The sequence below is a fragment of the Amblyraja radiata genome, chromosome 3 (genome assembly GCF_010909765.2).
Source record: "Amblyraja radiata isolate CabotCenter1 chromosome 3, sAmbRad1.1.pri, whole genome shotgun sequence".
Classification (NCBI taxonomy): domain Eukaryota; kingdom Metazoa; phylum Chordata; class Chondrichthyes; order Rajiformes; family Rajidae; genus Amblyraja; species Amblyraja radiata.
Genome location: NC_045958.1, coordinates 3,190,825 through 3,215,161, shown reverse-complemented (window position 1 = coordinate 3,215,161; position 24,337 = coordinate 3,190,825). Strand labels below are relative to the sequence as shown.

The 24,337-nt window shown below is 44.6% G+C and overlaps 1 protein-coding gene across 3 annotated transcripts in view; it reads left to right on the top strand.

Annotated features, from left to right (window-relative positions):
• edil3 (EGF like repeats and discoidin domains 3) overlaps positions 1-24,337 on the top strand; it is a 317,094-nt gene that overhangs the window by 154,829 nt on the left and 137,928 nt on the right. For all 3 annotated transcript variants that reach the window (XM_033017237.1, XM_033017236.1, XM_033017235.1), the window contains one exon: positions 9,467-9,580. In XM_033017237.1, the coding sequence (XP_032873128.1) occupies positions 9,467-9,580 (114 nt within the window). The remainder of the gene's footprint in view (positions 1-9,466; positions 9,581-24,337) is intronic.

Below are 24,337 nucleotides of genomic sequence, written 5' to 3'. Positions count from 1 at the left end.
CACATATCTCTGGTGATCATCATCACTCTTTGACAATCGTTGCCCCATTGACTACCCAGTCAATAGAAAAGCAAATTGTCCTCTATTGTAGCAGAGCAATATTCTGTAGGTTTTGACTGTAATTTTACTGATACAGTATCAGAATATATTGGTAACTCCAGCGGCAAATGCTTTTCGTGGACAGATCTAAAGTGAGGTTGTCATGCCAAGGATACAGGAAGAGCAAAGGTGGGTGACTGGGAGAAAGGGGAGTAACCGTGGAGTGCGGGAGACCCCGATGGCTGTACCTAATGAAAGCAGATACATACACCCTCTTGGGAGCTGTCGGGGCAGACAACGCTTCCAGTCCAAGTGGTGGACAGGTCGGTGGCTCCAATCCAAGCGATGAGACTCGACCGGCGAGACCGACGTCGGGCAGACCCATAGTGGTGGGTGACACCATTGTCCAAGGTGCGGACTGGAGATTCTGTGGTGGCAGGCGAGACTCGAGGATGGTTTGTTGCCTCCCTGGTGCCAGGGTTCAAGATGTCATGGACCGACGTCAGAACATCCTCGAGAGGGAAGGTGAGCAGCCGGCAGTCGTTGTGCATGAGGGCACAAACGACGTCGGGAGTAAGAGGAAGGAGGTTCTGCAACGTGAGTTTAGAGAGTTAGGAAGAAGACTGAAAAGCAGGACTTTTAGGGTGGTTATCTCTGGATTGCTTCCTGTACCTCAAGCTAGTGAGGGCAGGAACAGGGAGAGAGGGGATCTGAATGTGTGGCTGGGGGGCTGGTGCAGGGAGCAGGGATTTAGATTTATAGATCTCTGAGATTTCCTCTGGGGTAGGGGTGACCTGTACAAAAGGGACGGGTTCCACCTTAACTGGAGGGGGACCGACTTTCTGGCAGGCAGGTTTGCTAGTGCTACACGTGTGGGTTTAAACTAAACAGGGGGGGGGGGGGGGATTGACAAATTGGGAATATAAAGATGGAGTTAAGGGGGAAGTGAGTACAGGAAAAGTTCCAAATGACTCCCGAATTATTGGGAAGGGAAGCTTGAGAAGGGATAAGAGAGTAAGGTCAGGGCCAATAGGGACCGGAGTGAAAGGGGAGGTGAATACTGAAGTTGAAGTGTTGTCTATGAATGCGCAAAGTATAAGAAATAAAATCGATGAGCTTGAGGCTCAGTTAGAAACTGGCAAGTATGGTGTTGTGGGAATTACAGAGACATGGCTGCAAGAGGGCCAGGGCTGGGAGCTGAATATTCAAGGGTATACCTCCTATCAAAAAGACAGACAGGTGGGCAGAGGGGGTGGGGTAGCCCTGTTGGTGAGGAATGAAATTCAGTCCCTTGTAAGGGGTGACATTGAAACAGGAGATGTGGAGTTAGTATGGATAGAACTAAGGAATTGTAAGGGTGAAAATACCCTAATAGGAGTTATCTACAGGCCCCCAAACAGTAGCCTGGATATAGGGTGCAAGTTGAATCAAGAGTTAAGATTGGCATGTCGTAACAGTAATGCTGTGGTTGTTATTGGAGATTTCAATATGCAGGTAGACTGGGAAAATCAGGTTGATACTGGACCCCAAGTAAAGGACTTTGTAGAGTGCCTCCGTGATGGATTCTTTGAACAGCTTGTATTGGAGCCAACCAGGGAGATGGAAATTCTGGAATTAGTGTTATGTGTTGAACCGGATTTGATAAGGGACCTCGAGATAAAGGAGCCATCAGGAGGTAGTGACCTTAATATGATGTTTTAATCTATAATTTGAGAGGGAGAAGGGTAGATTGGAGGTGTTGGTGTTACAGTTGAATAAAGGGGACTATGGGGCTATGAGGGAGGCGCTGGTTAAAGTTGTCTAGAAAGATACACTAGCAGGGATGACAGTGGAACACCAATGGCAGGTATTTCTGGGAATAATACAGAAGGTGCAGGATCGGTTCATTCCAAAGTGGAAGAAAGATTCCAAGAGGAGTAAGGGGCGACCGTGGCTGACAAGGGAAGTCAGGGACACTTTAAAAATTAAAAATAAGTATAACATAGCAAAGATGAGCGGGAAGCCGGAGGATTGGGAAACTTTTAAAGAGCAACAGAAGATAACTAAAAAGGCAATACGGGGACAAAAGATGAGGTACAAATGGAAGCTAGCCAGGAATATAAAGGAGGATAGTAAAAGCTTCGTTAGGTATGTGAAGAGGAAAAAATTAGTTAAGACGAAAGTTGGACCCTTGAAGAATGAAACGGGTGAATTTATTATGAGGAACAAGGAAATGGCAGATGAGTTGAACAGGTACTTTGGATCTGTCTTCGCAAAATAAGACACAAACAATCTTCCTGATGTGCTAGTCTTCAGAGAATCTAGGGTGACGGAGGAACTGAAGTAATTCACATTAGGCAGGAAGTGATGTTGGGTAGACTGATGGGACTGAAGGCTGATAAATCACCAGGCCCTGATGGTCTGCATCCCAGGGTACTTAAGGAAGTGGCTCTAGAAATCGTGGATGTATTGGTGATAATTTTCCAATGTTGTATAGACTCAGGATCCCACTTTTATCCCACTTTTTAAGAAAGGCGGGAGAGAGAAAACAGGGAATTATAGACCTGCTAGCCTGACATCGGTGGTGGGGAAGATGCTGGAGTCAATTATAAAAGATGAAATAGCAGCACATTTGGATTGCAGTAGCAGGATCGGTCCGAGTCAGCATGGATTTACGAAGGGGAAATCATGCTTGACTAATCTTCTGGAATTTTTTGTGGATTTAACAAGGAAAATGGACAAGGGAGAGCCAGTGGATGTGGTGTACCTGGACTTTCAGAAAGCATTTGATAAGGTCCCAAATAGGAAATTAGTGAGCAAAATGAGAGGACATGGTATTGGGGGTAGAGTGCTGACATGAATAGAAAATTGGTTGACACAGGAAACTGAGTAGGGATTAACGGATCCCTTTCAAATTGGCAGGCAGTGTCTAGTGGGGTACCGCAAGGCTCGGTGCTGGGACCGCAGCTATTTACAATATACATTAATGATTTAGATGAAGGGATTAAAAGTAACATTAGCAAATTTGCTGATGACACAAAGCTGGGTGGCAGTGTGAACTGTGAGGAAGATGCTATGAGGATGCAGGGTGACTTGGACAGGTTTGGTGAGTGGGCAGATGTATGGCAGATGCAGTTTAATGTGGATAAACATGAGGTTATCCACTTTGGTGGCAAAAACAGGAAGGCAGATTATTATCTGAATGGCTTAAGAAGGAACTGCAGATGCTAGAAAATCGAAGGTACACAAAAATGCTGGAGAAATTCAGCTGCTGCACCTGCTGAGTTTCTCCAGCATTTTTGTGTACCTATTATCTGAATGGTGTCAAGTTCTGAAAAGGTAAAGTACAACGAGATCTGGGGGTCCTTGTTCATCAGTCAATTAAAGTAAGCAAGTAGGTACCGCAGGCAGTGAAGAAAACGAATGGCATGTTGGCCTTTGTAACAAGAGGAGTTGGCTCTCACCTCCCTACTATCGAGGGGATTTATCGCAGTCGCTGCCTCAAAAAGGCTATCAGCATCATCAAGGACTCACACCATCCTGGCCACACATTCATCTCTCCGCTGCCATCAGGTAGAAGGTACAGGAGCCTGAAATCTGCAACATCCAGGTTCAGGGACAGCTTCTTCTCCACAGCCATCAGACTATTAAACACATCTGAACTGTAACATCCTATTGCATTTTATCTGTTTATTTATGTGTGTATCTATATATTCCATGGTATATAGTCACACGGATCTGATCTGTATTTATGCCTACAATACTCTGTTGTGCTGCAGCAAGCAAGAATTCCATCCTATTTGGGACACATGACAATAAACTCTCTTGACTTGACTTAACTTGACTATAGGAGCAAAGAGGTCCTTCTGCAGTTGTACAGGGCCCTAGTGAGACCACACCTGGAGTGTTGTGTGCAGTTCTGGTCTCCAGATCTGAGGAAGGGCATTCTTGCTATTGAAGGAGTGCAGCATAGGTTCACCAGGGATAGCGGGACTGTCATATGTTGATAGAATGGAGCGTGTGGGCCTGTATACTCTGGAATTTAGAAGGATGAGAGGAGATTTTATCGAAACATATAAGATTATTAAAGGTTTGGACATACTAGTCGCAGGGAACATATTCCCAATGTTGGTTGAGTCCAGAACCAGGGGCCACAGTTTCAGAAAAGGGGTAAGCCATTTAGAACAGAGATGAGGAAAAACTTTTTCACACAGAGGGTTGTGAATTTGTGGAATTGTCTGCCTCAGAAGGCAGTTGAGGCCAATTCTCTGTGTGCTTTCAAGAGAGAGCTAGATAGGGCTCTTAAAGATAGCGGAGTCAGGGTATATGGGGAGAAGGCAGGAACGGGCTACTGATTGTGGATGATCAGCCATGATCACAGTGAATGGCGGTACTGGCTCGAAGGGCTGAATGGCCTACTCCTGCACCTATTGTCTATTGTTTGGTAATTTAATGAGCATGTGCAAAGGATTTGGCCAATTTCGACCAGCATTTCCTCAATACTGATCAAACATTTGTCATGTTAAGTGTTCGGCACGGACTAGAAGGGCCGAGATGGCCTGTTTCCGTGCTGTAATTGTTATATGGCTATATGGGTATATGTTTTAACCAATCATTTTGAGAAAATGGTAGCTTTTTAATCACTTGAGTCTGGACCTATGGGAATAAAAATATTTTTATTCAATACCAGAAGCAGGCTGCGATGTGATTTAATTGTTATAAGTATGGTTATCATATTTACTAACACAAGAATAACTACAATAATAACTAGATTGATTTAAAGCATCACATGTTAAGCAATGCAGCCATCTGAGCCCAGTTTGTTTCAAAATGCCCCACATGATATCTGAATGTTGAATCTACTATAGACCAACAGCTATCCAAGAATTGATTAATATTTCACTTCTGCCACTATAAAGGAACCCTTGAATTCATTTTTAGATTTCATTATTTGCTATATCCTCAGAGTGCAATGGTGAACAACTAGGTATGTAGTTACACTACAAACCAACTGACTCACATGGCTATCTGGACTACACGTCTTCCTACCCTGCCCCCTGTAAAGACTCCATCCCCTACTCCCAATTCCTCCGCCTACGCCGCATCTGTTCCCAGGATGAGACATTCCATACCAGGGCATCGGAAATGTCCTCGTTCTTCAGGGAACGGGGATTCCCCTCCGCCACCATAGATGAGGCTCGTACCAGGGTCTCATCCATACCCCGCAACACTGCTCTCTCTCCCCATCCCCGCACTCGCAACAAGGGCAGAGTCCCCCTAGTCCTCACCTTTCACCCCACCAGCCGGCAAATACAACAAATAATCCTCCGCCATTTCCGCCACCTCCAACGTGACCCCACCACTCGCCACATCTTCCCATCTCCCCCTATGTCTGCCTTCCGCAAAGACCGCTCCCTCCTCAACTCCCTTGTCAATTCTTCCCTTCCCTCCCGTACCACCCCCTCCCCGGGCACTTTCCGTTGCAACCGCAAGAAATGCAACACCTGTCCCTTCACCTCCCCCCTCGACTCCATTCAAGGACCCAAGCAGTCGTTCCAGGTGCGACAAAGGTTCACCTGTATCTCCTCCAACCTCATCTACTGCATCCGCTGCTCTAAATGTCAGCTGATTTACATCGGGGAGACTAAGCGGAGGTTGGGCGATCGTTTCGCCGAACACCTCCGCTCAGTCCGCAATAACCTACCTGAACTCCCGGTGGCTCAGTACTTCAACTCCCCCTCCCATTCCCAATCCGACCTCTCTGTCCTGGGTCTCCTCCATTGCCAGAGTGAGCAACACCGGAAATTGGAGGAACAGCACCTCATATTCCGGCTGGGTTGCTTGCGTCCGGATGGCATGAACGTTGAATTCTCCCAGTTTTGCTAGCCCTTGCTGTCTCCTCCCCTTCCTTAACCCGCTGAGTTCCTCCAGCATTTTTGTGTAACTAGGTATAGGACTTGTCTTTACTTTACGTGTCCCAAGGAGCCAAATGCACATTTTGCATGGAGATATTTGCCAGTATTCAATTTTTACTGCAATTTTACATTTCACAAATAAAGATATCTATGTTTTTAATTAGTGGTGTGTTATCTGTATAGCTGGATATTATTGTTGATTGCTAGTTTTGCATGTGGTGAAACTTTTTTTAGAGATGGTGTAATATGCTAAATAATTGATCTCCGTATAACAGGTTCAACCCCAGAAGCCGCCTCAAATTATTTTTGTGTATTGTTATTTTTGGTTAACGGAACAGCATTGCCGGAAGCATTAAATATTTTGTGCATTAAAAATATTTCTCGGCAGAAATTAAAATATATGTAATAAATGCCCCAAGAAATAATTTGTTTATCTGCCAATAGAAACATAGAAACATAGAAAATAGGTGCAGGAGTAGGCCATTCGGCCCTTCGAGCCTGCACCGCCATTCGATATGATCATGGCTGATCATCCAACTCAGTATCCTGTACCTGCCTTCTCTCCAAACCCCCTGATCCCTTTAGCCACAAGGGCCACATCTAACTCCCTCTTAAATATAGCCAATGAACTGGCCTCAACTACCTTCTGTGGCAGAGAATTCCAGAGATTCACCACTCTCTGTGTGAAAAATGTTTTTCTCATCTCGGTCCTACAAGATTTCCCCTTTATCCTTAAACTGTGACCCCTTGTTCTGGACTTCCCCAACATCGGGAGCAATCTTCCTGCATCTAGCCTGTCCAACCCCTTAAGAATTTTGTACGTTTCTATAAGATCTTCTAAATTCTAGCGAGTACAACCCGAGTCTATCCGGTCTTTCTTCATATTAAAGTTCTGACATCCCAGGAATCAGTCTGGTGAACCTTCTCTGTACCCCCACTATGGCAAGAATGTCTTTCCTCAGATTAGGAGACCAAAACTGTACGCAATACTCCAGGTGTGGTCTCACCAAGACCCTGTACAACTACAGTAGAACCTCCCTGCTCTTATACTCAAATCCTTTTGCTGTGAATGCTAACTTTTTTTGAAGATGTTACTCGGGAAATTGATGAGGGTAAAGCAGTGGATGTTGTGTATATGGACTTCAGTAAGGCCTTTGACAAGGTTCCTCATGGAAGGTTGGTTAAGAAGGTTCAATGGTTGGGTATTAATGGTGGAGTAGCAAGATGGATTCAACAGTGGCTGAATGGGAGATGCCAGAGAGTAATGGTGGATGGTTGTTTGTCAGGTTGGAGGCCAGTGACGAGTGGGGTGCCACAGGGATCTGTGTTGGGTCCACTGTTGTTGTCATGTACATCAATGATCTGGACGATGGTGTGGTAAATTGGATTAGTAAGTATGCAGATGATACTAAGATAGGTGGGGTTGCGGGTAATGAAGTAGAGTTTCAAAGTCTACAGAGAGATTTATGCCAGTTGGAAGAGTGGGCTGAAAGATGGCAGATGGAGTTTAATGCTGATAAGTGTGAGGTGCTACATCTTGGTAGGACAAATCAAAATAGGACGTACATGGTAAATGGTAGGGAATTGAAGAATGTAGGTGAACAGAGGGATCTGGGAATAACTGTGCACAGTTCCATGAAAGTGGAATCTCATGTAGATAGGGTGGTAAAGAAAGCTTTTGGTGTGCTGGCCTTTATAAATCAGAGCATTGAGTATAGAAGTTGGGATGTAATGTTAAAATTGTACAAGGCATTGGTGAGGCCAATTCTGGAGTATGGTGTACAATTTTGGTCGCCTAATTATAGGAAGGATGTCAACAAAATAGAGAGAGTACAGAGGAGATTTACTAGAATGTTGCCTGGGTTTCAGCAACTAAGTTACAGAGAAAGGTTGAACAAGTTAGGGCTTTATTCTTTGGAGCGCAGAAGGTTAAGGGGGGACTTGATAGAGGTTTTTAAAATGATGAGAGGGATAGACAGAGTTGACGTGGAAAAGCTTTTCCCACTGAGAGTAGGGAAGATTCAAACAAGGGGACATGACTTGAGAATTAAGGGACTGAAGTTTAGGGGTAACATGAGGGGGAACTTCTTTACTCAGAGAGTGGTAGCTGTGTGGTATGAGCTTCCAGTGAAGGTGGTGGAGGCAGGTTCGTTTTTATCATTTAAAAATAAATTGGATAGTTATATGGATGGGAAAGGAATGGAGGGTTATGGTCTGAGCGCAGGTATATGGGACTAGGGGAGATTATGTGTTCGGCACGGACTAGAGGGGTCGAGATGGCCTGTTTCCGTGCTGTAATTGTTATATGGTTATATGGTTATATGGTTATACCATTCGCCTTCTTCACTGCCTTTCTTCACTTTCTATTGTGAATACTTTGGGGACAATTATGTTTTAAAATATTTTCACCAGTGAGAACATATGGGGGTGAGGACAGTAATTACGTTAGCGGCACGGTGGCGCAGCGGTAGAGTTGCTTCCTTACAGCGCCTGTGTGCCGGAGACCCAGGTTCAATCCCCGACTCTACGGAGTTTATCCGTTCTCTCCGTAACCGCGTGGCTTCTCTCCAACATCTTCGGTTTCCTCCCACACTCCAAAGACATACAGGTTTGTAGGTGGATTGGCTTAGTATAAGTGTAAATTGTCCCTCATGTGTGCAGGGTAGAGTTAGTGTGCGGAGACCGCTGGTCGGTGCGGGCTCGGTAGGCCAAAGGGCCTGTTTCCACACTGTATCTCGACACGAACTAAACTATAAATGGAAATGGATCCGCTAATTTGATAATGTATTTATATTAAAGGCTGAATGATTGAAATTAGGATGACAATCTGAGAAAGGACATTCTTGCCATAGAGGGAGTACAGAGAAGGTTCACCAGACTGATTCCTGGGATGTCAGGACTTTCATATGAAGAAAGACTGGATAGACTCGGCTTGTACTCGCTAGAATTTAGAAGATTGAGGGGGGATCTTATAGAAACTTACAAAATTCTTAAGGGGTTGGACAGGCTAGATGCAGGAAGATTGTTCCCGATGTTGGGGAAGTCCAGAACAAGGGGTCACAGTTTAAGGATAAGAGGGAAGTCTTTTAGGACCGAGATGAGAAAAAAAAAATTTACACAGAGAGTGGTGAATCTGTGGAATTCTCTGCCACAGAGGTAGTTGAGGCCAGTTCATTGGCTATATTTAAGAGGGCGTTAGATGTGGCCCTTGTGGCTAAAGGGATCAGGGGGTATGGAGAGAAAGCAGGTTCAGGATACTGAATTGGATGATCAGCCATGATCATATTGAATGGCGGTGCTGGCTCGAAGAGCCAAATGGCCTACTCCTGCACCTATTTTCTATGTTTCTATGACTACAAAGTCTGTGTCAAAATGGATAATTGTACATAAAATGATGCATAGGGCAATTTGGCAGTTGCAAATTGTGCATCACATCAGATACATTACAGCGGTTAACAAAGATTCATTCATGTCTTGTTTTATTTTATACATCAATTGTCCCATTTGAATTTATTCTGTTCTTTATCCTGCAGATATAAATGAATGTGAGTTTGACCCCTGTAGAAATGGTGGGATATGCACTGACCTCATTGCAAACTATTCCTGTGAATGTCCAGGAGAATTTATGGGCAGAAATTGCCAGCACAGTAAGTAAAATGTTTCAATAATGATTAAAGTTACTGAGTAGGTATGTCATGGTAAATAGTCTTGTCATATTTCTGCCTGTGTGAATGATAAGTGTGAAAAAACGCTGCACGTAATATTTAATAACATTTAGATCAAAATAAGTTTGAAGGAAGGCAACAAGTTAATGGAACCAAGAACCAAGAATAAGTTAACGGAATCAAAATGAGGAAATGTGTAACACAGATGGAGGAAAGAATATCGGAATAAAAACAAAGTGAAATTGTGATGCTGAGGTGGAGGAGGATGTGGATTATTTACATATAGATATCTAACTAGATCATATCTATATAATGACACCATCATTATACCACCAGGGGGGAGCTGACGATAGCATCCTCGCCAACAGTCTGTCTGTCTTTTCTTCCTTTTTTTTGTTATTTTTAGTGTTTTTTAAAAGTTTGTTGTAATGTTCACTGATTTGTTTTATGTGGTGGGTGGGGGAGGGGGGGTCATGGACATTTTTTTTTCAATCTCTTACCTTGCCGGAGATGCGACTGTTTTCCGGATCGTATCTCCGGTCACTCTGCGGCCTAACATCGTGGGGCTGGAGGCCTTGCTCCTGTGATCCTGACTATGGGTGCTACCTGTACAGAGTTTGTATGTTCTCCCCGTGACCGCGTGGGTTTTCTCTGGGTGCTCCAGTTTCCGCCCACATTTCAGACGTACAGGTTTGTAGGTGAAAAATGGTCTCGACCCGAAACCTCACAAATTCCTTCTCTCCAGAGATGCTACCTGCCCTGCTGAGTTACTCCAGCACTTTGTGTCTATCTCAGGTATATGTAGGTGAATTGGCTTCAATTTAAAAAAAAAGTTAATTGTCCCTAATATTTAGTGTCGTGTTTGTGTACGGGGTGATTGCTGGTCTCTAAACATAAACTAAACTAAGGGGCTGGAGGCAAAACTAAATGGTGACACTGTGCCCTTAAGTGCCACAGTGTCACCATTTGGTGAGAAAATAGATGTGATGGCTTCTCACACATAAACAAGCGACCTCATCTGCCATATGGTGCTCAATTAACCAGCTGTGTCATTCTGCTTCAACACAGTGGAAGTTTTTGTTTGTAGCAAACAACTTTACTGCAATAGAAGCGCATGTTGAAGATACACAGGTATTAAACACTGCAGTGAGAGCATAATGAGTTTCAGTTTAGTTTATTGTCACGTGTATCGAGGTACAGTGAAAAACTTGTCCCATCAGCGGAAAGGCAATACCTGATTACAATCAAGCTGTTTACAGCTTATAGATACATGATAAGGGAATCACGTTTAGTGCAAGGTAAAGTTCCATCAAGGATAGTCCGAGGGTCGCCCATGAGATGGATAGTAGTTCAGCACTGCTCTCTGCTTGTGGTAGGATGATTCAGTTCAGAGATTGACTCTAAATCCTGTTCCACACGTACTCATCAGGCGACTTCACAGAAAGTTAATTATATGCCCCTTCACAGGTGTAGTGCGGAAGTTAGAGTATTATTTCAACCCACAGTAACCTGAGGTAGCAGAGAATGGAAAATGTTTAGACTATGTAATGTAGATGGGGCTTGAATGCATCGAATAAAAGTGGCCAGGCATGAAGACCCTTGGTTTAATTTTGAACCTGAATAGATATGGCAGTGAAAATGTGAAAGACGTCTGTCTAATAACAAGCATTAACTTAAAATGCGGCAGAGAAAGCTCCATATATGAAATGGATCAACACCAAGTGAGTGTGATTGGAGCAAATGCCTGTTACAGACATAATGGGAATTAAAATGTAGTTATTTGGCAATCTTCCAGCATGAGGCAGGCAGATAGAGAGAGAGAGACTTGTTCACCTTAATGAACATTTTGGAGCTCATTCATCAGGTTTGTTTTGGTACTTTATTAATATTAACCATTTGACAGCAACGCATGCGGATGCGTTACCATCAGAATATTTGCTTGAATGGCTCATAAGGCTCAGTGGTATTAAGCATTCCTCTAATTAACTAGATGCAAAGCTAGATGCAGGAAGATTGTTCCCGATGTTGGGGAAGTCGATAACAAGGGGTCACAGTTTAAGGATAAAGGGGGAAATCTTTTATGACCGAGATGAGGAAAACATTTTTCACACAGAGAGTGGAGAATCTGTGGAATTCTCTGCCACAGAAGGTAGTTGAGGCCACAGTTCATTGGCTATATTTAAGAGGGAGTTAGATGTGGCCCTTGTGGCTAAAGGGATCAGGGGGTATGGAGAGAAGGCAGGTACAGGATACTGAGTTGGATGATCAGCCATGATCATATTGAATGGCGGTGCAGGCTCGAAGGGCCGAATGGCCTACTCCAGCACCTATTTTCTATGTTTCTAACAATGCAGCTGAAAAGTCTCTACATGTATTAAAATCTTGAAGAAGCAAGTTTTCCAATGTTGTTCAGTTGAACAGTGATTCAACAGGACACATAGTCCCGGAGTAACTCAGCAGATCTGGCAGCATCTCTGGAGAACTTGGATAGCTTCATGATGCTAACAATGATTCAGCATTCGACTAACGTCTGATTCACAAATAACACATCACACAATATTTCTCCATCCCTGATGAGTTGTTGACGCATCATAGACTTCAAACACTTTTAAGGTTTGATACGGCATAACTGGAGGGGAATGTAGCGAGGAGGCAGATGAAAGAAGTCCTGGTGAGATGAAGCAAGTTGTAGCAGTTCAGACGGGTGAGACACCGAGATTGTCAAGACTGATGAATGAGAATGCAAGAGAAGTAGCAGCTTGGTGAGATGGCATAAGCCCGTGATCCATAACAATATTTTGAGTGAAGGTAGACACAAAATGCTGGAGTAACTCAGCGGGACAGGCAACATTTCTTCGAAGAAGGCTCTCGACCCGAAACGTCCCACATTCTGTAAACACGTTCTAAGCTTCACCCCCCCCCCCAGTCTAATTTCAGTCAATAAGATACTGAGTTAAGCACTTGCGCATCTAAACTTTATTTTGGAAAAACACAATAACAGTTCCCCACTACTATACCTAACCACGGCGGGTTCGATCCTTGTATCTGCTTGTCCAAGCCCTCCTAGACTCGTACAAGCAGAGACACTCCAAAAGGTCACGCAGTCCCAAGCGCTCTTCCAGAAGATCGACACAGGACCTCAAGGGAGCTACCTTTTATATGTCCCCGAACCTTGAGGGGCCGAACCACATAATCTATAAACCAATTAAACATATTAATAATCTATATTACTAAGAGTCTGTTCTTGACCGGTTTTGGCCATCTGTGCTGCGATTTCCAAGAGAACGCCGCTACCTATGGCCGTCATTTTTGGCCACCTTGCTCAGAGCCCCCCTCCACCATATGTGTGCCAAGGACTTTTCCCGTCGATGAAAAATGACAGAGATATTAATGATTTTACAAAATTCCCCATTCTCTCTGCTGCCCCTGCTGGCGCCAGGGGGGGAGGGACTATAAAACCAGGAAGCGGTGTGCCTCAATCAGTGTCTGCAAGCTGGAGGAAGGCAGAGGGTCACGTTTCTCTGAGCTGTGAATAACACTGAACACATGTCTACTCAAATGTAAGTGTCCTTAGTGGTTCTAAAACGCTTGCAGAATGTGTCTATTGGTTCTAAAATGTTTGCAAAAAGTATCTATTGGTTCTAAAATGTTTGCAAAAAGTGTTTATTGGTTCTAAAATGTTTGCAAAAAGTGTCTCTTTTGGTTCTACAATGCTTGCAGAATGCATCTTTTTTGGTTCTAAAATGTTTTTTAGGTTCTCCCCTCCCACTCTCCTCCCCCCCCCTCCTCTGCCCCCCCCTCTCCTCTCCCCCCTCTCCTCCTTCCCTCCTCTCCTCCTCCCCCCTCTCCTCTTCCCCCCCTCTCCTCTTCCCCCCCCCCCTCTCCTCCCCCCCCCCTCTCCTCCCCCCCTCTCATCCCCCCCTCTCCTCCCCCCCCTCTCCTCCCCCCCTCTCCTCCCCTCTTTTTCTCCCCCCCCTCCCCGCCATCCCCTCCCCCACCATTCCTCCCCAAACCCCCACCCCTCCACACACCCTACCCTCTTCCCACCACCCTCCTCGCCTCCCTGCCCACTCCTCCCCCTCCCTTCTCAGCACATCCTCTCTCCCCCTCTTTCCCCTCTTTCCCCTCTCTCCCCACTCTCTCCCCCTCTCTCTCCCACCCTCCCCCCTCCTCCCCCCTCTCTCTCCTCTCTCTCCCCCTCCTCCCCCCTCTCTCTCTCCTCTCTATCCCCCTCCCCCCTCCCTCTCTCCTCACCCCTCCCCTTCCCCTCTCTCCTCCCCCCTCTCCCCCCTATCTCTCTCGCCCCCTCCTCCCCTCCATCCCCTCCCCCACCCCTCCACACCCCCTACCATCTTCCCTCCATCCTCCCCCCTACCTCCCCCTCCCTGCTCCCCACCTCTCCCCCTCCCCTCACCTCTCCCCCTCCCCTCACCTCTCCCCCTCCCCTCACCTCTCCCCCTCCTCTCTCTCTCCCCCTCACTCTCACCCTCTTTCTCTCCTCCCCTCCTCCCCCACCTTTCCCCCCTCACCCACCCTCCCTCTTCTCCTCCTCTCCACCCCCCTCTCCCTCTTGCCCCTCTCTCTGTGTCTCTGTCTCTCTCTCTGTCTCTGCCCCTTCTCTCTCTGCCCTCACTCTCTACCCCCCCACCCCCCCCTCTAGGTGTGACTGCAAGTTGGGGGCTATGCGTCAGTAGATAGGTTGTTTATGGGGTAAAAGGAGCAAATTAATAATATTAATATAATATCAAGGGGGGTAATTAGCGTGAGTGCGGGGGGGGAGGGATAGTTAGTGTGTGTGACGCTGCATGCCGCCTCCCCCCCCCCCCCCACAACTGCACGTTGGGGGAACAGACCCAACGGGTCTGCACTTGGTCTAGTAAGAGTATATAATTGACAGCTCCCTAACCCAATAATACAATCTTGAATTCATTGCATTTGAAATAAATTTCTGGAAGTAAGCAAACAAGAATAAACATTGAAACGTGTGCCCTGGGATTCAAACAGTTTCTCCAAGGCTCAACAGTTCGACCAATCATCAATTAACAGGATGACCGTCCCGCAACACTATTTATACTATTTACAATGCCCTTGCAGCGATCCAATCGAAATGATGCATTTACGGTTTGTTTGCAAAACTGCTATACATTTTTATCAATTTAGGAGAAATAAGGAGAACACCTGGACCACTCACCATCCTGCATACCAGTCTGAGCCCAGACTGGCTGGCGCCATCCAAAGCCTGTAAATTTCAGCTGACAAGGGTTAAGCAATTTGGCCAGTATTAACTATTCCTTCTCTCCAGAGATGCTGCCTATCCTGCTGAGTTACTCCAGCATTTTGTGTCTACTTTCGATTTAAACCAGAATCTGCAGTTCTTTTGTACATACATATTTTGAGTGAATTGGAGGAAAGGTCAAAAAAGTTCATGGTGCCCAACTGTTTGCAGCAAAAGGCATATCTGAACACTTTGTGAAAATGTGTATTCATAGAGTCATAGTGATACAGTGTGGAAACAGGGCCTTCGGACTAACTTGCCCACTCCGGCCAACAAAGTTCCAGCTACCCTAGTCCCATTTGCGCTTGGTCCCTAACCCTCCAAACCTGTCCTATCCATGTACCTGTCCAACTGTTTCTTAAATGATGGGATGGTCCCAGCCTCAACTACCTCCTCGGCAGCTTGTTGAAAAAGTTACCCCTCCGATTACTATTAAATCATTTCTCCTTCACCTTGAACCTTTGTCCTGTGGTTCTCAACTTCCCTACCCTGGGTAAAAGACTCTGTGCATCTACCCGATCTATGGCCCTCATAGAAACATAGAAACATAGAACTTAGGTGCAGGAGTAGGCCATTCGGCCCTTCGAGCCTGCACCGCCATTCAATATGATCATGGCTGATCATCCAACTCAGTATCCCGTACCTGCCTTCTCTCCATACCCTCTGATCCCCTTAGCCACAAGGGCCACATCTAACCCCCTCTTAAATATAGCCAATGAACTGGCCTCGACTACCCTCTGTGGCAGGGAGTTCCAGAGATTCACCACTCTCTGTGTGAAAAAAGTTCTTCTCATCTCGGTTTTAAAGGATTTCCCCCTTATCCTTAAGCTGTGACCCCTGGTTATCCACGTCAACTCAATCTCCTAAATTCTAGAGAGTATAAACCAAGTCGACCCAGTCTTTCTTCATAAGACAGTCCTGACATCCCAGGAATCAGTCTGGTGAACCTTCTCTGCACTCCCTCTATGGCAATAATGTCCTTCCTCAGATTTGGAGACCAAAACTGTACGCAATACTCCAGGTGTGGTCTCACCAAGACCCTGTACAATTGCAGTAGAACCTCCCTACTCCTATACTCAAATCCTTTTGCTATGAAAGCTAACATACCATTCGCTTTCTTCACTGCCTGCTGCACCTGCATGCCCACTTTCAATGACTGGTGTACCATGACACCCAGGTCTCGCTGCATCTCCCCTTTTCCTAGTCGGCCACCATTTAGATAATAGTCTGCTTTCCTGTTTTTGCCACCAAAATGGATAACCTCACATTTATCCACATTATACTGCATCTGCCAAACATTTGCCCACTCACCCAGCCTATCCAAGTCACCTTGCAGTCTCCTAGCATCCTCCTCACAGCTAACACTGCCCCCCAGCTTAGTGTCATCCGCAAACTTGGAGATATTGCCTTCAATTCCCTCATCCAGATCATTAATATATATTGTAAATAGCTGGGGTCCCAGCACTGAGCCTTGCGGTACCCCACTAGTCACTGCCTGCCATTGTGAAAAGATGATTTTGTACCGACAGATGTATTCCAGAGTTAACAAGGAATCGGCTATTGAAGAGAACACATGTGGGCAAAGAGTTGAGTCAGGATGCCACACATTCTTCCGATCAACAAGTAACCATGGGCGCATTAGAGAAACAAAAGAACTGCAGATGCAGAAAGTTTGACTTTAAAAATGAAGAATGTTGGAAATATTTTGTCAATCAGTATCTGTGGAGTAAAAAAATGGAGGTGACTTTTCAGGTTGATGACATAGAAACATAGAAAATAGGTGCAGGAGTAGGCCATTCGGCCCTTCGAGCCTGCACCGCCATTCAATATGATCATGGCTGATCATCCAACTCAGTATCCTGTACCTGCCTTCTCTCCATACCCCCTGATCCCTTTAGCCACAAGGGCCACATCTAACTCCCTCTTAAATATAGCCAATGAACTGGCCTCAACTACCTTCTGTGGCAGAGAATTCCAGAGATTCACCACTCTCTGTGTGAAAAAAGTTTTTCTCATCTCAAGTCCTAAAAGATGTCCCCTTTATCCTTAAACTGAGACCCCTTGTTCTGGACTTCCCCAACATCGGGAACAATCTTCCTGCATCTAGCCTGTCCAACCCCTTAAGAATTTTGTAAGTTTCTATAAGATCCCCCCTCAATCTTCTAAATTCTAGCGAGTACAAACCAAGTCTATCCAGTCTTTCTTCATATGAAAGTCCTGAAAATCAGACTGGTGAACCTTCTCTGTACTCCCTGTATGGCAAGAATGTCCTTCCTCAGATTAGGAGACCAAAACTGTATGCAATACTCCAGGTGTGGTCTCACCAAGACCCTGTACAACTGCAGTAGAACCTCCCTGCTCCTATACTCAAATCCTTTTATCAAAAGCTGGAAATCAAACATGCTTTGAGTTGCAGGGGAGGAGAAGGGACGAGAGAATAACAAAACCTCGTGTGTGATATGGAAGAGACCGGGAGAAGCTGATTAGCATTGGTGGTAGTGCTGGGTGAAAAAGGGTGGTGAAGATTCACAGATTCGCTGACATCGACTTAGAATGTAAAATCTGTTTCTCTCTGCCCAGATGTTATCTGAGCCGCTGAATAGTTTGGGGATTTTCTGATTTAATGCTAGAGATTCAAACACAATTAAGAAGGTCTAAAGATTTGAGAACGCCGCTTAAAAATAGAATCTGTGCAGACTGTATCTATACGTGTTTCACTGTTTCAAAGAGGAAGAGAAGTGTAGCATACTTGAATATAAATATGAAAATAAACTGTTTATTTTGCCAAACGGCATCGCATTTCATATAACCATATAACAATTACAGCACGGAAACAGGCCATCTCGGCCCTTCTAGTCCATGCCGAACACTTACTCTCACCTAGTCCCATCTACCTGCACTCAGACCATAACCCTCCATTCCTTTCCCGTCCATATACCTATCCAATTTATTTTTAAATGATAAAATCGAACCTGCCTCCACCACCTTCACTGGAAGCTCATTCCACACAGCTACCATTCTCTGAGTAAAGAAGTTCCCCCTCATGTTACCCCTAAACTTCTGTCCCTTAATTCTCAAGTCATGTCCTCTTGTTTGAACCTTCCCTACTCTCAGTGGGAAAAGGTTATCCACGTCAACTCTGTCTATCCCTCTCATCATTTTAAAGTCCTCTATCAAATCCCCCCTTAACCTTCTGCGCTCCAAAGAATAAAGACCTATCTTAAATTAAATTTAAATTTCTTTATTTATATAGCACATTTTTAGTCAACTTGCATTGACCCCAAAGTGCTTCACATAATTACATCCACACACACAGGCAAAGGTGGGTGAAGTGTCTTGCCCAAGGACACACACAGGCAAAGGTGGGTGAAGTGTCTTGCCCAAGGACACAACGACAGTATGCACTCCAAGCGGGATTCGAACCAGCTACCTTCCGGTTGCCAGCCGAACACTTAGCCCATTGTGCCATCTGTCGTCCCTATCTTGTTCAACCTTTTTCTGTAACTTAGGTTATATATAACATAAAGAGCATTTGGCCCATCAAGTCTATGCCAGCTTTCAGAGCAATCCCATCAATTCTAGCCTCCGTTCTTTCTCTTGCAACCTATTTTTCTCAAGGGCCATTCAATTCCTTCCTGATACTTATCTAAGCCACTGATACTCTTCTAAGGGTAATTTAGAGTAACCTGCCCATCAACAATTTTTGGGATGTGGGGAGAAACTGGAACATCCAGGAGGAAGAGAGAGGCATGTTCGACAGGAAAGAGTATACAGCAGAGGTGGTGCATTTGGTGCAGTGGTACGGATGCTGCCTTCCACTGCCAGAGATCCAAGTTCGATCCTGTTTATGGGTGCTGCCTGCACAGCGTGTGTGCATTCTACCTATGACCGAGTGGATTTTCTCCGGGTGCTCCGGTTTCCTCCCACATTCTAAAATCTTGCAAGTTTGTATGTCAATTGAGTTCTGTTATTCCCCCTAGTGTTCAGGATAGAATTAGTGTAGGAGTGATTGTGGTCGGAATGGACTCGGTGGGGAAAAGTAAATAATCAGCTCCAGAGATAGTCATACAGTGTGGAAACTAGCCCTTCAACCCAACTTGCCTACGCCGACCTGCGTGGCCCATCTATACTAGTCCACATGCCCGTGCTTGGCCCATAACCCTCTAAATCTGTCCTATCCTTGTACCAAGGGACGACAGATGGCACAATGGGCTAAGTGTTCGGCTGGCAACCGGAAGGTAGCCGGTTCGAATCCCGCTTGGAGTGCATACTGTCGTTGTGCCCTTGGGCAAGACACTTCACCCACCTTTGCCTGTGTGTGAATGTGTGTGAGTGATTGGTGGTGGTCGGAGGGGCCGTAGGCGCAGATTGGCAGCCACGCTTCCGTCAGTCTGCCCCAGGGCAGCTGTGGCTACAGAAGTAGCTTACCACCACCGAGTGTGACTGAGGAGTGAATGAATAAAGCGATGTAAAGCGCCTTGAGTATTAGAAAGGCGCTATATAAATCCCATCCATTATTATTATTATTACCTGTCCAAATGTCTCTTAAATGCAATGATTGTACCAGATCTACTGTAAGTACAGATATAGGAAGGTGTTAAATGATGTGCTGGGATGAAATATTTAATCTTCAATAGACAATAGACAATAGGTGCAGGAGTAGGCCATTTGGCCCTTTGAGCCAGCACCGCCATTCAATGTGATCATGGCTGATCATCCACAATTAGTACCCCATTCCTGCCATCTCCCCATATCCCATAACTTCGCTATCTTTAAGATCTCTATCTAACTCTCTCTTGAAAGCATCCAGAGAATTGGCCTCCACTGCCTTCTGAGGCAGAGAATTCCACAGATTCACAACCCTCTGTGCGCAAAGGTTTTCCCTCATCTCCGTTCTAAATGGCTTACCCCTTATTCTTAAAGTGTGGCCCCTGGTGGTCAGGAGCATTTGAGTATAACCTAGTTGTATAACTAAATCTCAAAAATAAGGTTTAAGTGACGCTAAATATCTAGGGATAATATTTTTGGACCAAGAGTTATACATGTTCTCTCAGCCTTCTCAGATGCTGACAGAATGAAGAAGGGTCCCTTTTTGAAACCTGCCCTCTTCATGTTCTCCTGAAATGCTGCCTGCCCCACTGAGTTAATCCAGCACTCTGTGTCTTCTTTTGTAAACCAGCACCTGCAGTTTCTTGTTTCTAGATGTTCACGTTGACTGCTTCAACTTGAACCACTATGGTTTAAAGTTTTTTAATAGTTCGGGTGAAAATGCTAAGTTATTTACCATCCTGGCCTTTTGAGATTCATCATTGCAGAGCAACCTGCAGTGCTTGTGCCTTTCTCCATCAGATATATTGTTGCATAATCTTGTAGCTACACATTGGCCGCCACTTTATGCTGATTCGCAATCCTTTACATCAAAGTTGCTCCCCTAAGGGTACTTGCATCAAGGAATCAAAGAACGTGTGCAACGTAGTACTTTTTTGTTGTTGTTATATTTGCAATTCAAGTCATTTTTCTAATGGACTTAGCTGACTTGCATTTACTAATCTGTACCAGTATGTCCTCTATGCTTTAAGGGCACAGCTGCTATGGAACCATCTGTAGATCGGTGTTGGCACAGGCAAGGAATGTCACAGTACGTGTCCACATTAAGTTCCCGAAACGTGTTCGTTTAGGTAGCGCTTACATGAACAAGAAAGGAGAATCCAGGGAAACACAAAGGTCAGGTAGTAGCTTCATGCAAATGTTTAATGGGGAAGTCCAGGACAAGGGGTCACAGCTTAAGGATAAGGGGGAAATCCTTTAAAACCGAGATGAGAAGAACTTTTTTCACACAGAGAGTGGTGAATCTCTGGAACTCTCTGCCACAGAGGGTAGTCGAGGCCAGTTCATTGGCTATATTTAAGAGGGAGTTAGATGTGGCCCTTGTGGCTAAGGGGATCAGAGGGTATGGAGAGAAGGCAGGTACAGGATACTGAGTTGGATGATCAGCCATGATCATATTGAATGGCGGTGCAGGCTCGAAGGGCCGAATGGCCTACTCCTGCACCTAATTCCTATGTTTCTATGTTTAAAGTTGATGACCATTTTGGAGCTCATTCACATCATTTATTTCACGTAGCCTGTGCAATGTAACCACTTAACAACGTCACGGTTTGGTATGTAATAATCTACAGACTACTGTTATTGTATAAAAGCTGCCTATGGACTTTTCAAATGTATTAATAATTTAGCTGGTGATCTGTCACAGTCAAACAATGTGGAAACAGGCCCTTCAGCCCAACTTGGCCCACACTTACCAACAAGCCCTTTCTATATTAGTTCCACCTGTCTGCATTTGGCCCATATCCTTCAAACCCTGTCCTATCCACGTACCTGTCTATGTGTTTCTTAACCGTTGTGATAGAAGCTGCCTCAACTACCTCCACCAGCAGCTCGTTCCATAAACCCACTACACTTTGTGTGTAAAGAAATGAATACAAATAAAAATTGCCGCTCAGGTTCCTATTAAATTTTTCCACCTCACCTCTACGGTGCAAAGACAATTAGGAAAAGGGGAGATGCAACGAGACCTGGGTGTCATGGTACACCAGTCATTGAAAGTAGGCATGCAGGTGCAGCAGGCAGTGAGGAAAGCAAATGGTATGTTAGCATTCATAGCAAAAGGATTCGAGTATAGGAGCAGGGAGGTTCTACTGGAGTTGTATAGGTGAGACCACACCTGGAGTATTGCATACTGTTTTGGTCTCCAAGTCTGAGGAAAGACATTCTTGCCATAGAGGGAGTACAGAGAAGGTTCACCAGACTGATTACTGGGATGTCAGGACTTTCATATGAAGAAAGACTGGATAGACTCGGCTTGTACACGCTAGAATTTAGAAGATTGAGGGGGGATCTTATAGAAACATACAAAATTCTTAAGGGGTTGGACAGGCTAGATGCAGGAAGATTGTTCCCAATGTTGGGGAAGTCCAGGACAAGGGGTCACAGTTTAGGGATTAAGGGGAAAGCCTTTAGGACCGAGATGAGAAAAACATTTTTCACACAGCGAGTGGTGAATCTCTGGAAGTCTCTGCCACAGAAGGTAGTTGAGGCCAGTTCATTGGCTATATTTAAGAGGGAGTTAGATGTGGCCCTTGTGGCTAAAGGGATCAGGGGGTATGGAGAGAAGGCAGGTACAGGATACTGAGTTGGATGATCAGCCATGATCATATTGAATGGCGGTGCAGGCTCGAAGGGCTGAATGGCCTACTCCTGCACCTATTTTCTATGTTTCTATGTTAATTCAGATTGTTTAATATTAATTAGTTTGGGTCGATAAATTGTTTACTGAAAGTCTGAAATTTGTTCTGAGTAAGAGCATGAGAGAAATGGCAAAACAAACGTTTGATTTTATACGAAATCCATTTGTTCTATGTGAAATAATTACACTTAAAACATTTACAAATACTTGATAAAATGGTTTGATCGTGAAAAGGATCTTTAATCTTGCGTTCTTGATTCATAACAGGGGTTCAGGCAGCATCTCTGGAGAGAAGGAATGGGTGATGTTTTGTGTTGTGACCGTTCTTCAGGATCACATCATTAATGCAAATGGATTAACATTGCAAATGATGCCTAGAGTTGGGCACAGCTTTAGCCTAACCCATCCAACAGTGTGGCTAGTGATAAACAAATATCCTCAGTGGTAAAAAAGGCATTAGATCCAAGCCTGTCCCATTTCAACCAAGCAGAACAGGTTCGACTGAAATCGTGTGTCCATTATGGATTACTAAATGGTGAGGAAGGATTAGATCTGATTATAATTCTGATTATAGTTTGCAGATGTAAATGAATGATAATCATGAAGTTCTGACGTACAAAATAGATTGAATGGAGAAGAAACTAAAGATGATCAAAATCTGAAAATACATCAATTCTGAATAATGAATCAGAGCAAATTTACTATCTGAGGTAGATAAATATTGCGGGATCACGACTTGAACAATATAGGTTTATAATCAGAATATCTGAACAAAAAATAAATAGAGGCTGGATCTAATTGCACACATCAATGAGCAGATTAGATGAAATATGTCAACAGAATGTAAAATTAACTCGTAAGTACGGAACAAAAATCAAAATACCTACCAAATGCAGTGTGGTTAAAACAGACATGAGGAGGGCCAAAATGTTTAGAGAAATGATTTCCCATTCATTTATTAGTTCAGTGGCATTAACTGTTAATGTGTTGAATTTCACAGAGAGAGCGTATCATTCTGCCCATTATATATATAACATGTTCAATAGTAAAACAGAAAATGCTGGAGTAACTCAGCAGGACGGGCAGCATCTCTGGAGAGAAGGAATGGGTGACGTATCAGGTCGAGACCCTACGTCACCCATTCCTTCTCCCCAGAAATCCTGCCTGTCACGCTGGGTTACTCTAGTATTTTGTGTCTATCTTCGGTTTCTGCAGTTCCTTCCTACACGTGTCCAATAATGCCAATCATTAATAGATTTCTGGAGAGTTACATTTGCCTAAGCATGCCGCGTTTACTAGCTTTCCTCATTGTGAGTCTGAAAGGATAGATTAGGACAATAAAAATTGGCTTGTATGTTTTCATCATGCAGTTTTGTCAAATTTTAATTCATGCTAATAGCAATGCATAGCTAATGTGTAAACAATGACAATATTTGACTGGCAATGACTTTGCAAAAATGTTGCTGATGAAAAAGAAAATGCTTTCTATTAAAAGATGAAATGTATTTACATACGTCAAACCTTTTGGTATAATTTATTTTGTCACCTTTTGCTCATGTATTTGTGTAATGGAAACAGGCCCTACAGCCCAAATTGCCCACACCGACCAGCATGTCCCATCTATACTGGTCCCACATGCCTGGGTTTGGTCCATATCCCTATCAACCTGTCCTATCCATGTACCCGTCTAATTGCTTCTTAAACATTGTGATAGACCCTGCCTCAACTACCTCCTCCGGCAGCTGGTTCCATACACCCACAATGAAAGAAAAAGCTACCCTTCAGATTCCTATAAAATCTTTCCCCCTTCACCTTAAACATAGAAACGTAGAAAATAGGTGCAGGAGGAGGCCATTCGGCCCTTCGAGCCAGCACTGCCATTCATTGTGATCATGGCTGATCGTCCCCAATCAATAACCCGTGCCTGCCTTTTCCCATATCCCTTGACTCCACTAGCCCCTAGAGCTCAATCTAACTCGCTCTTAAATCCATCCAGTGATTTGGCCTCCATTACCCTCAGTGGCAGGTAATTCCACAAATTCACAACTCTCTGGGTGAAAAAGTTTCTTCTCACCTCAGTCTTAAATGGCCTCCCCTTTATTCTAAGACTGTGGCCCCTGGTTCTGGACTCGCCCAACATTGGGAACATTTTTCCTGCATCTAGCTTGTCCAGTCCTTTTATAATTTTATATGTTTCTATAAGATAACCCCTCATCCT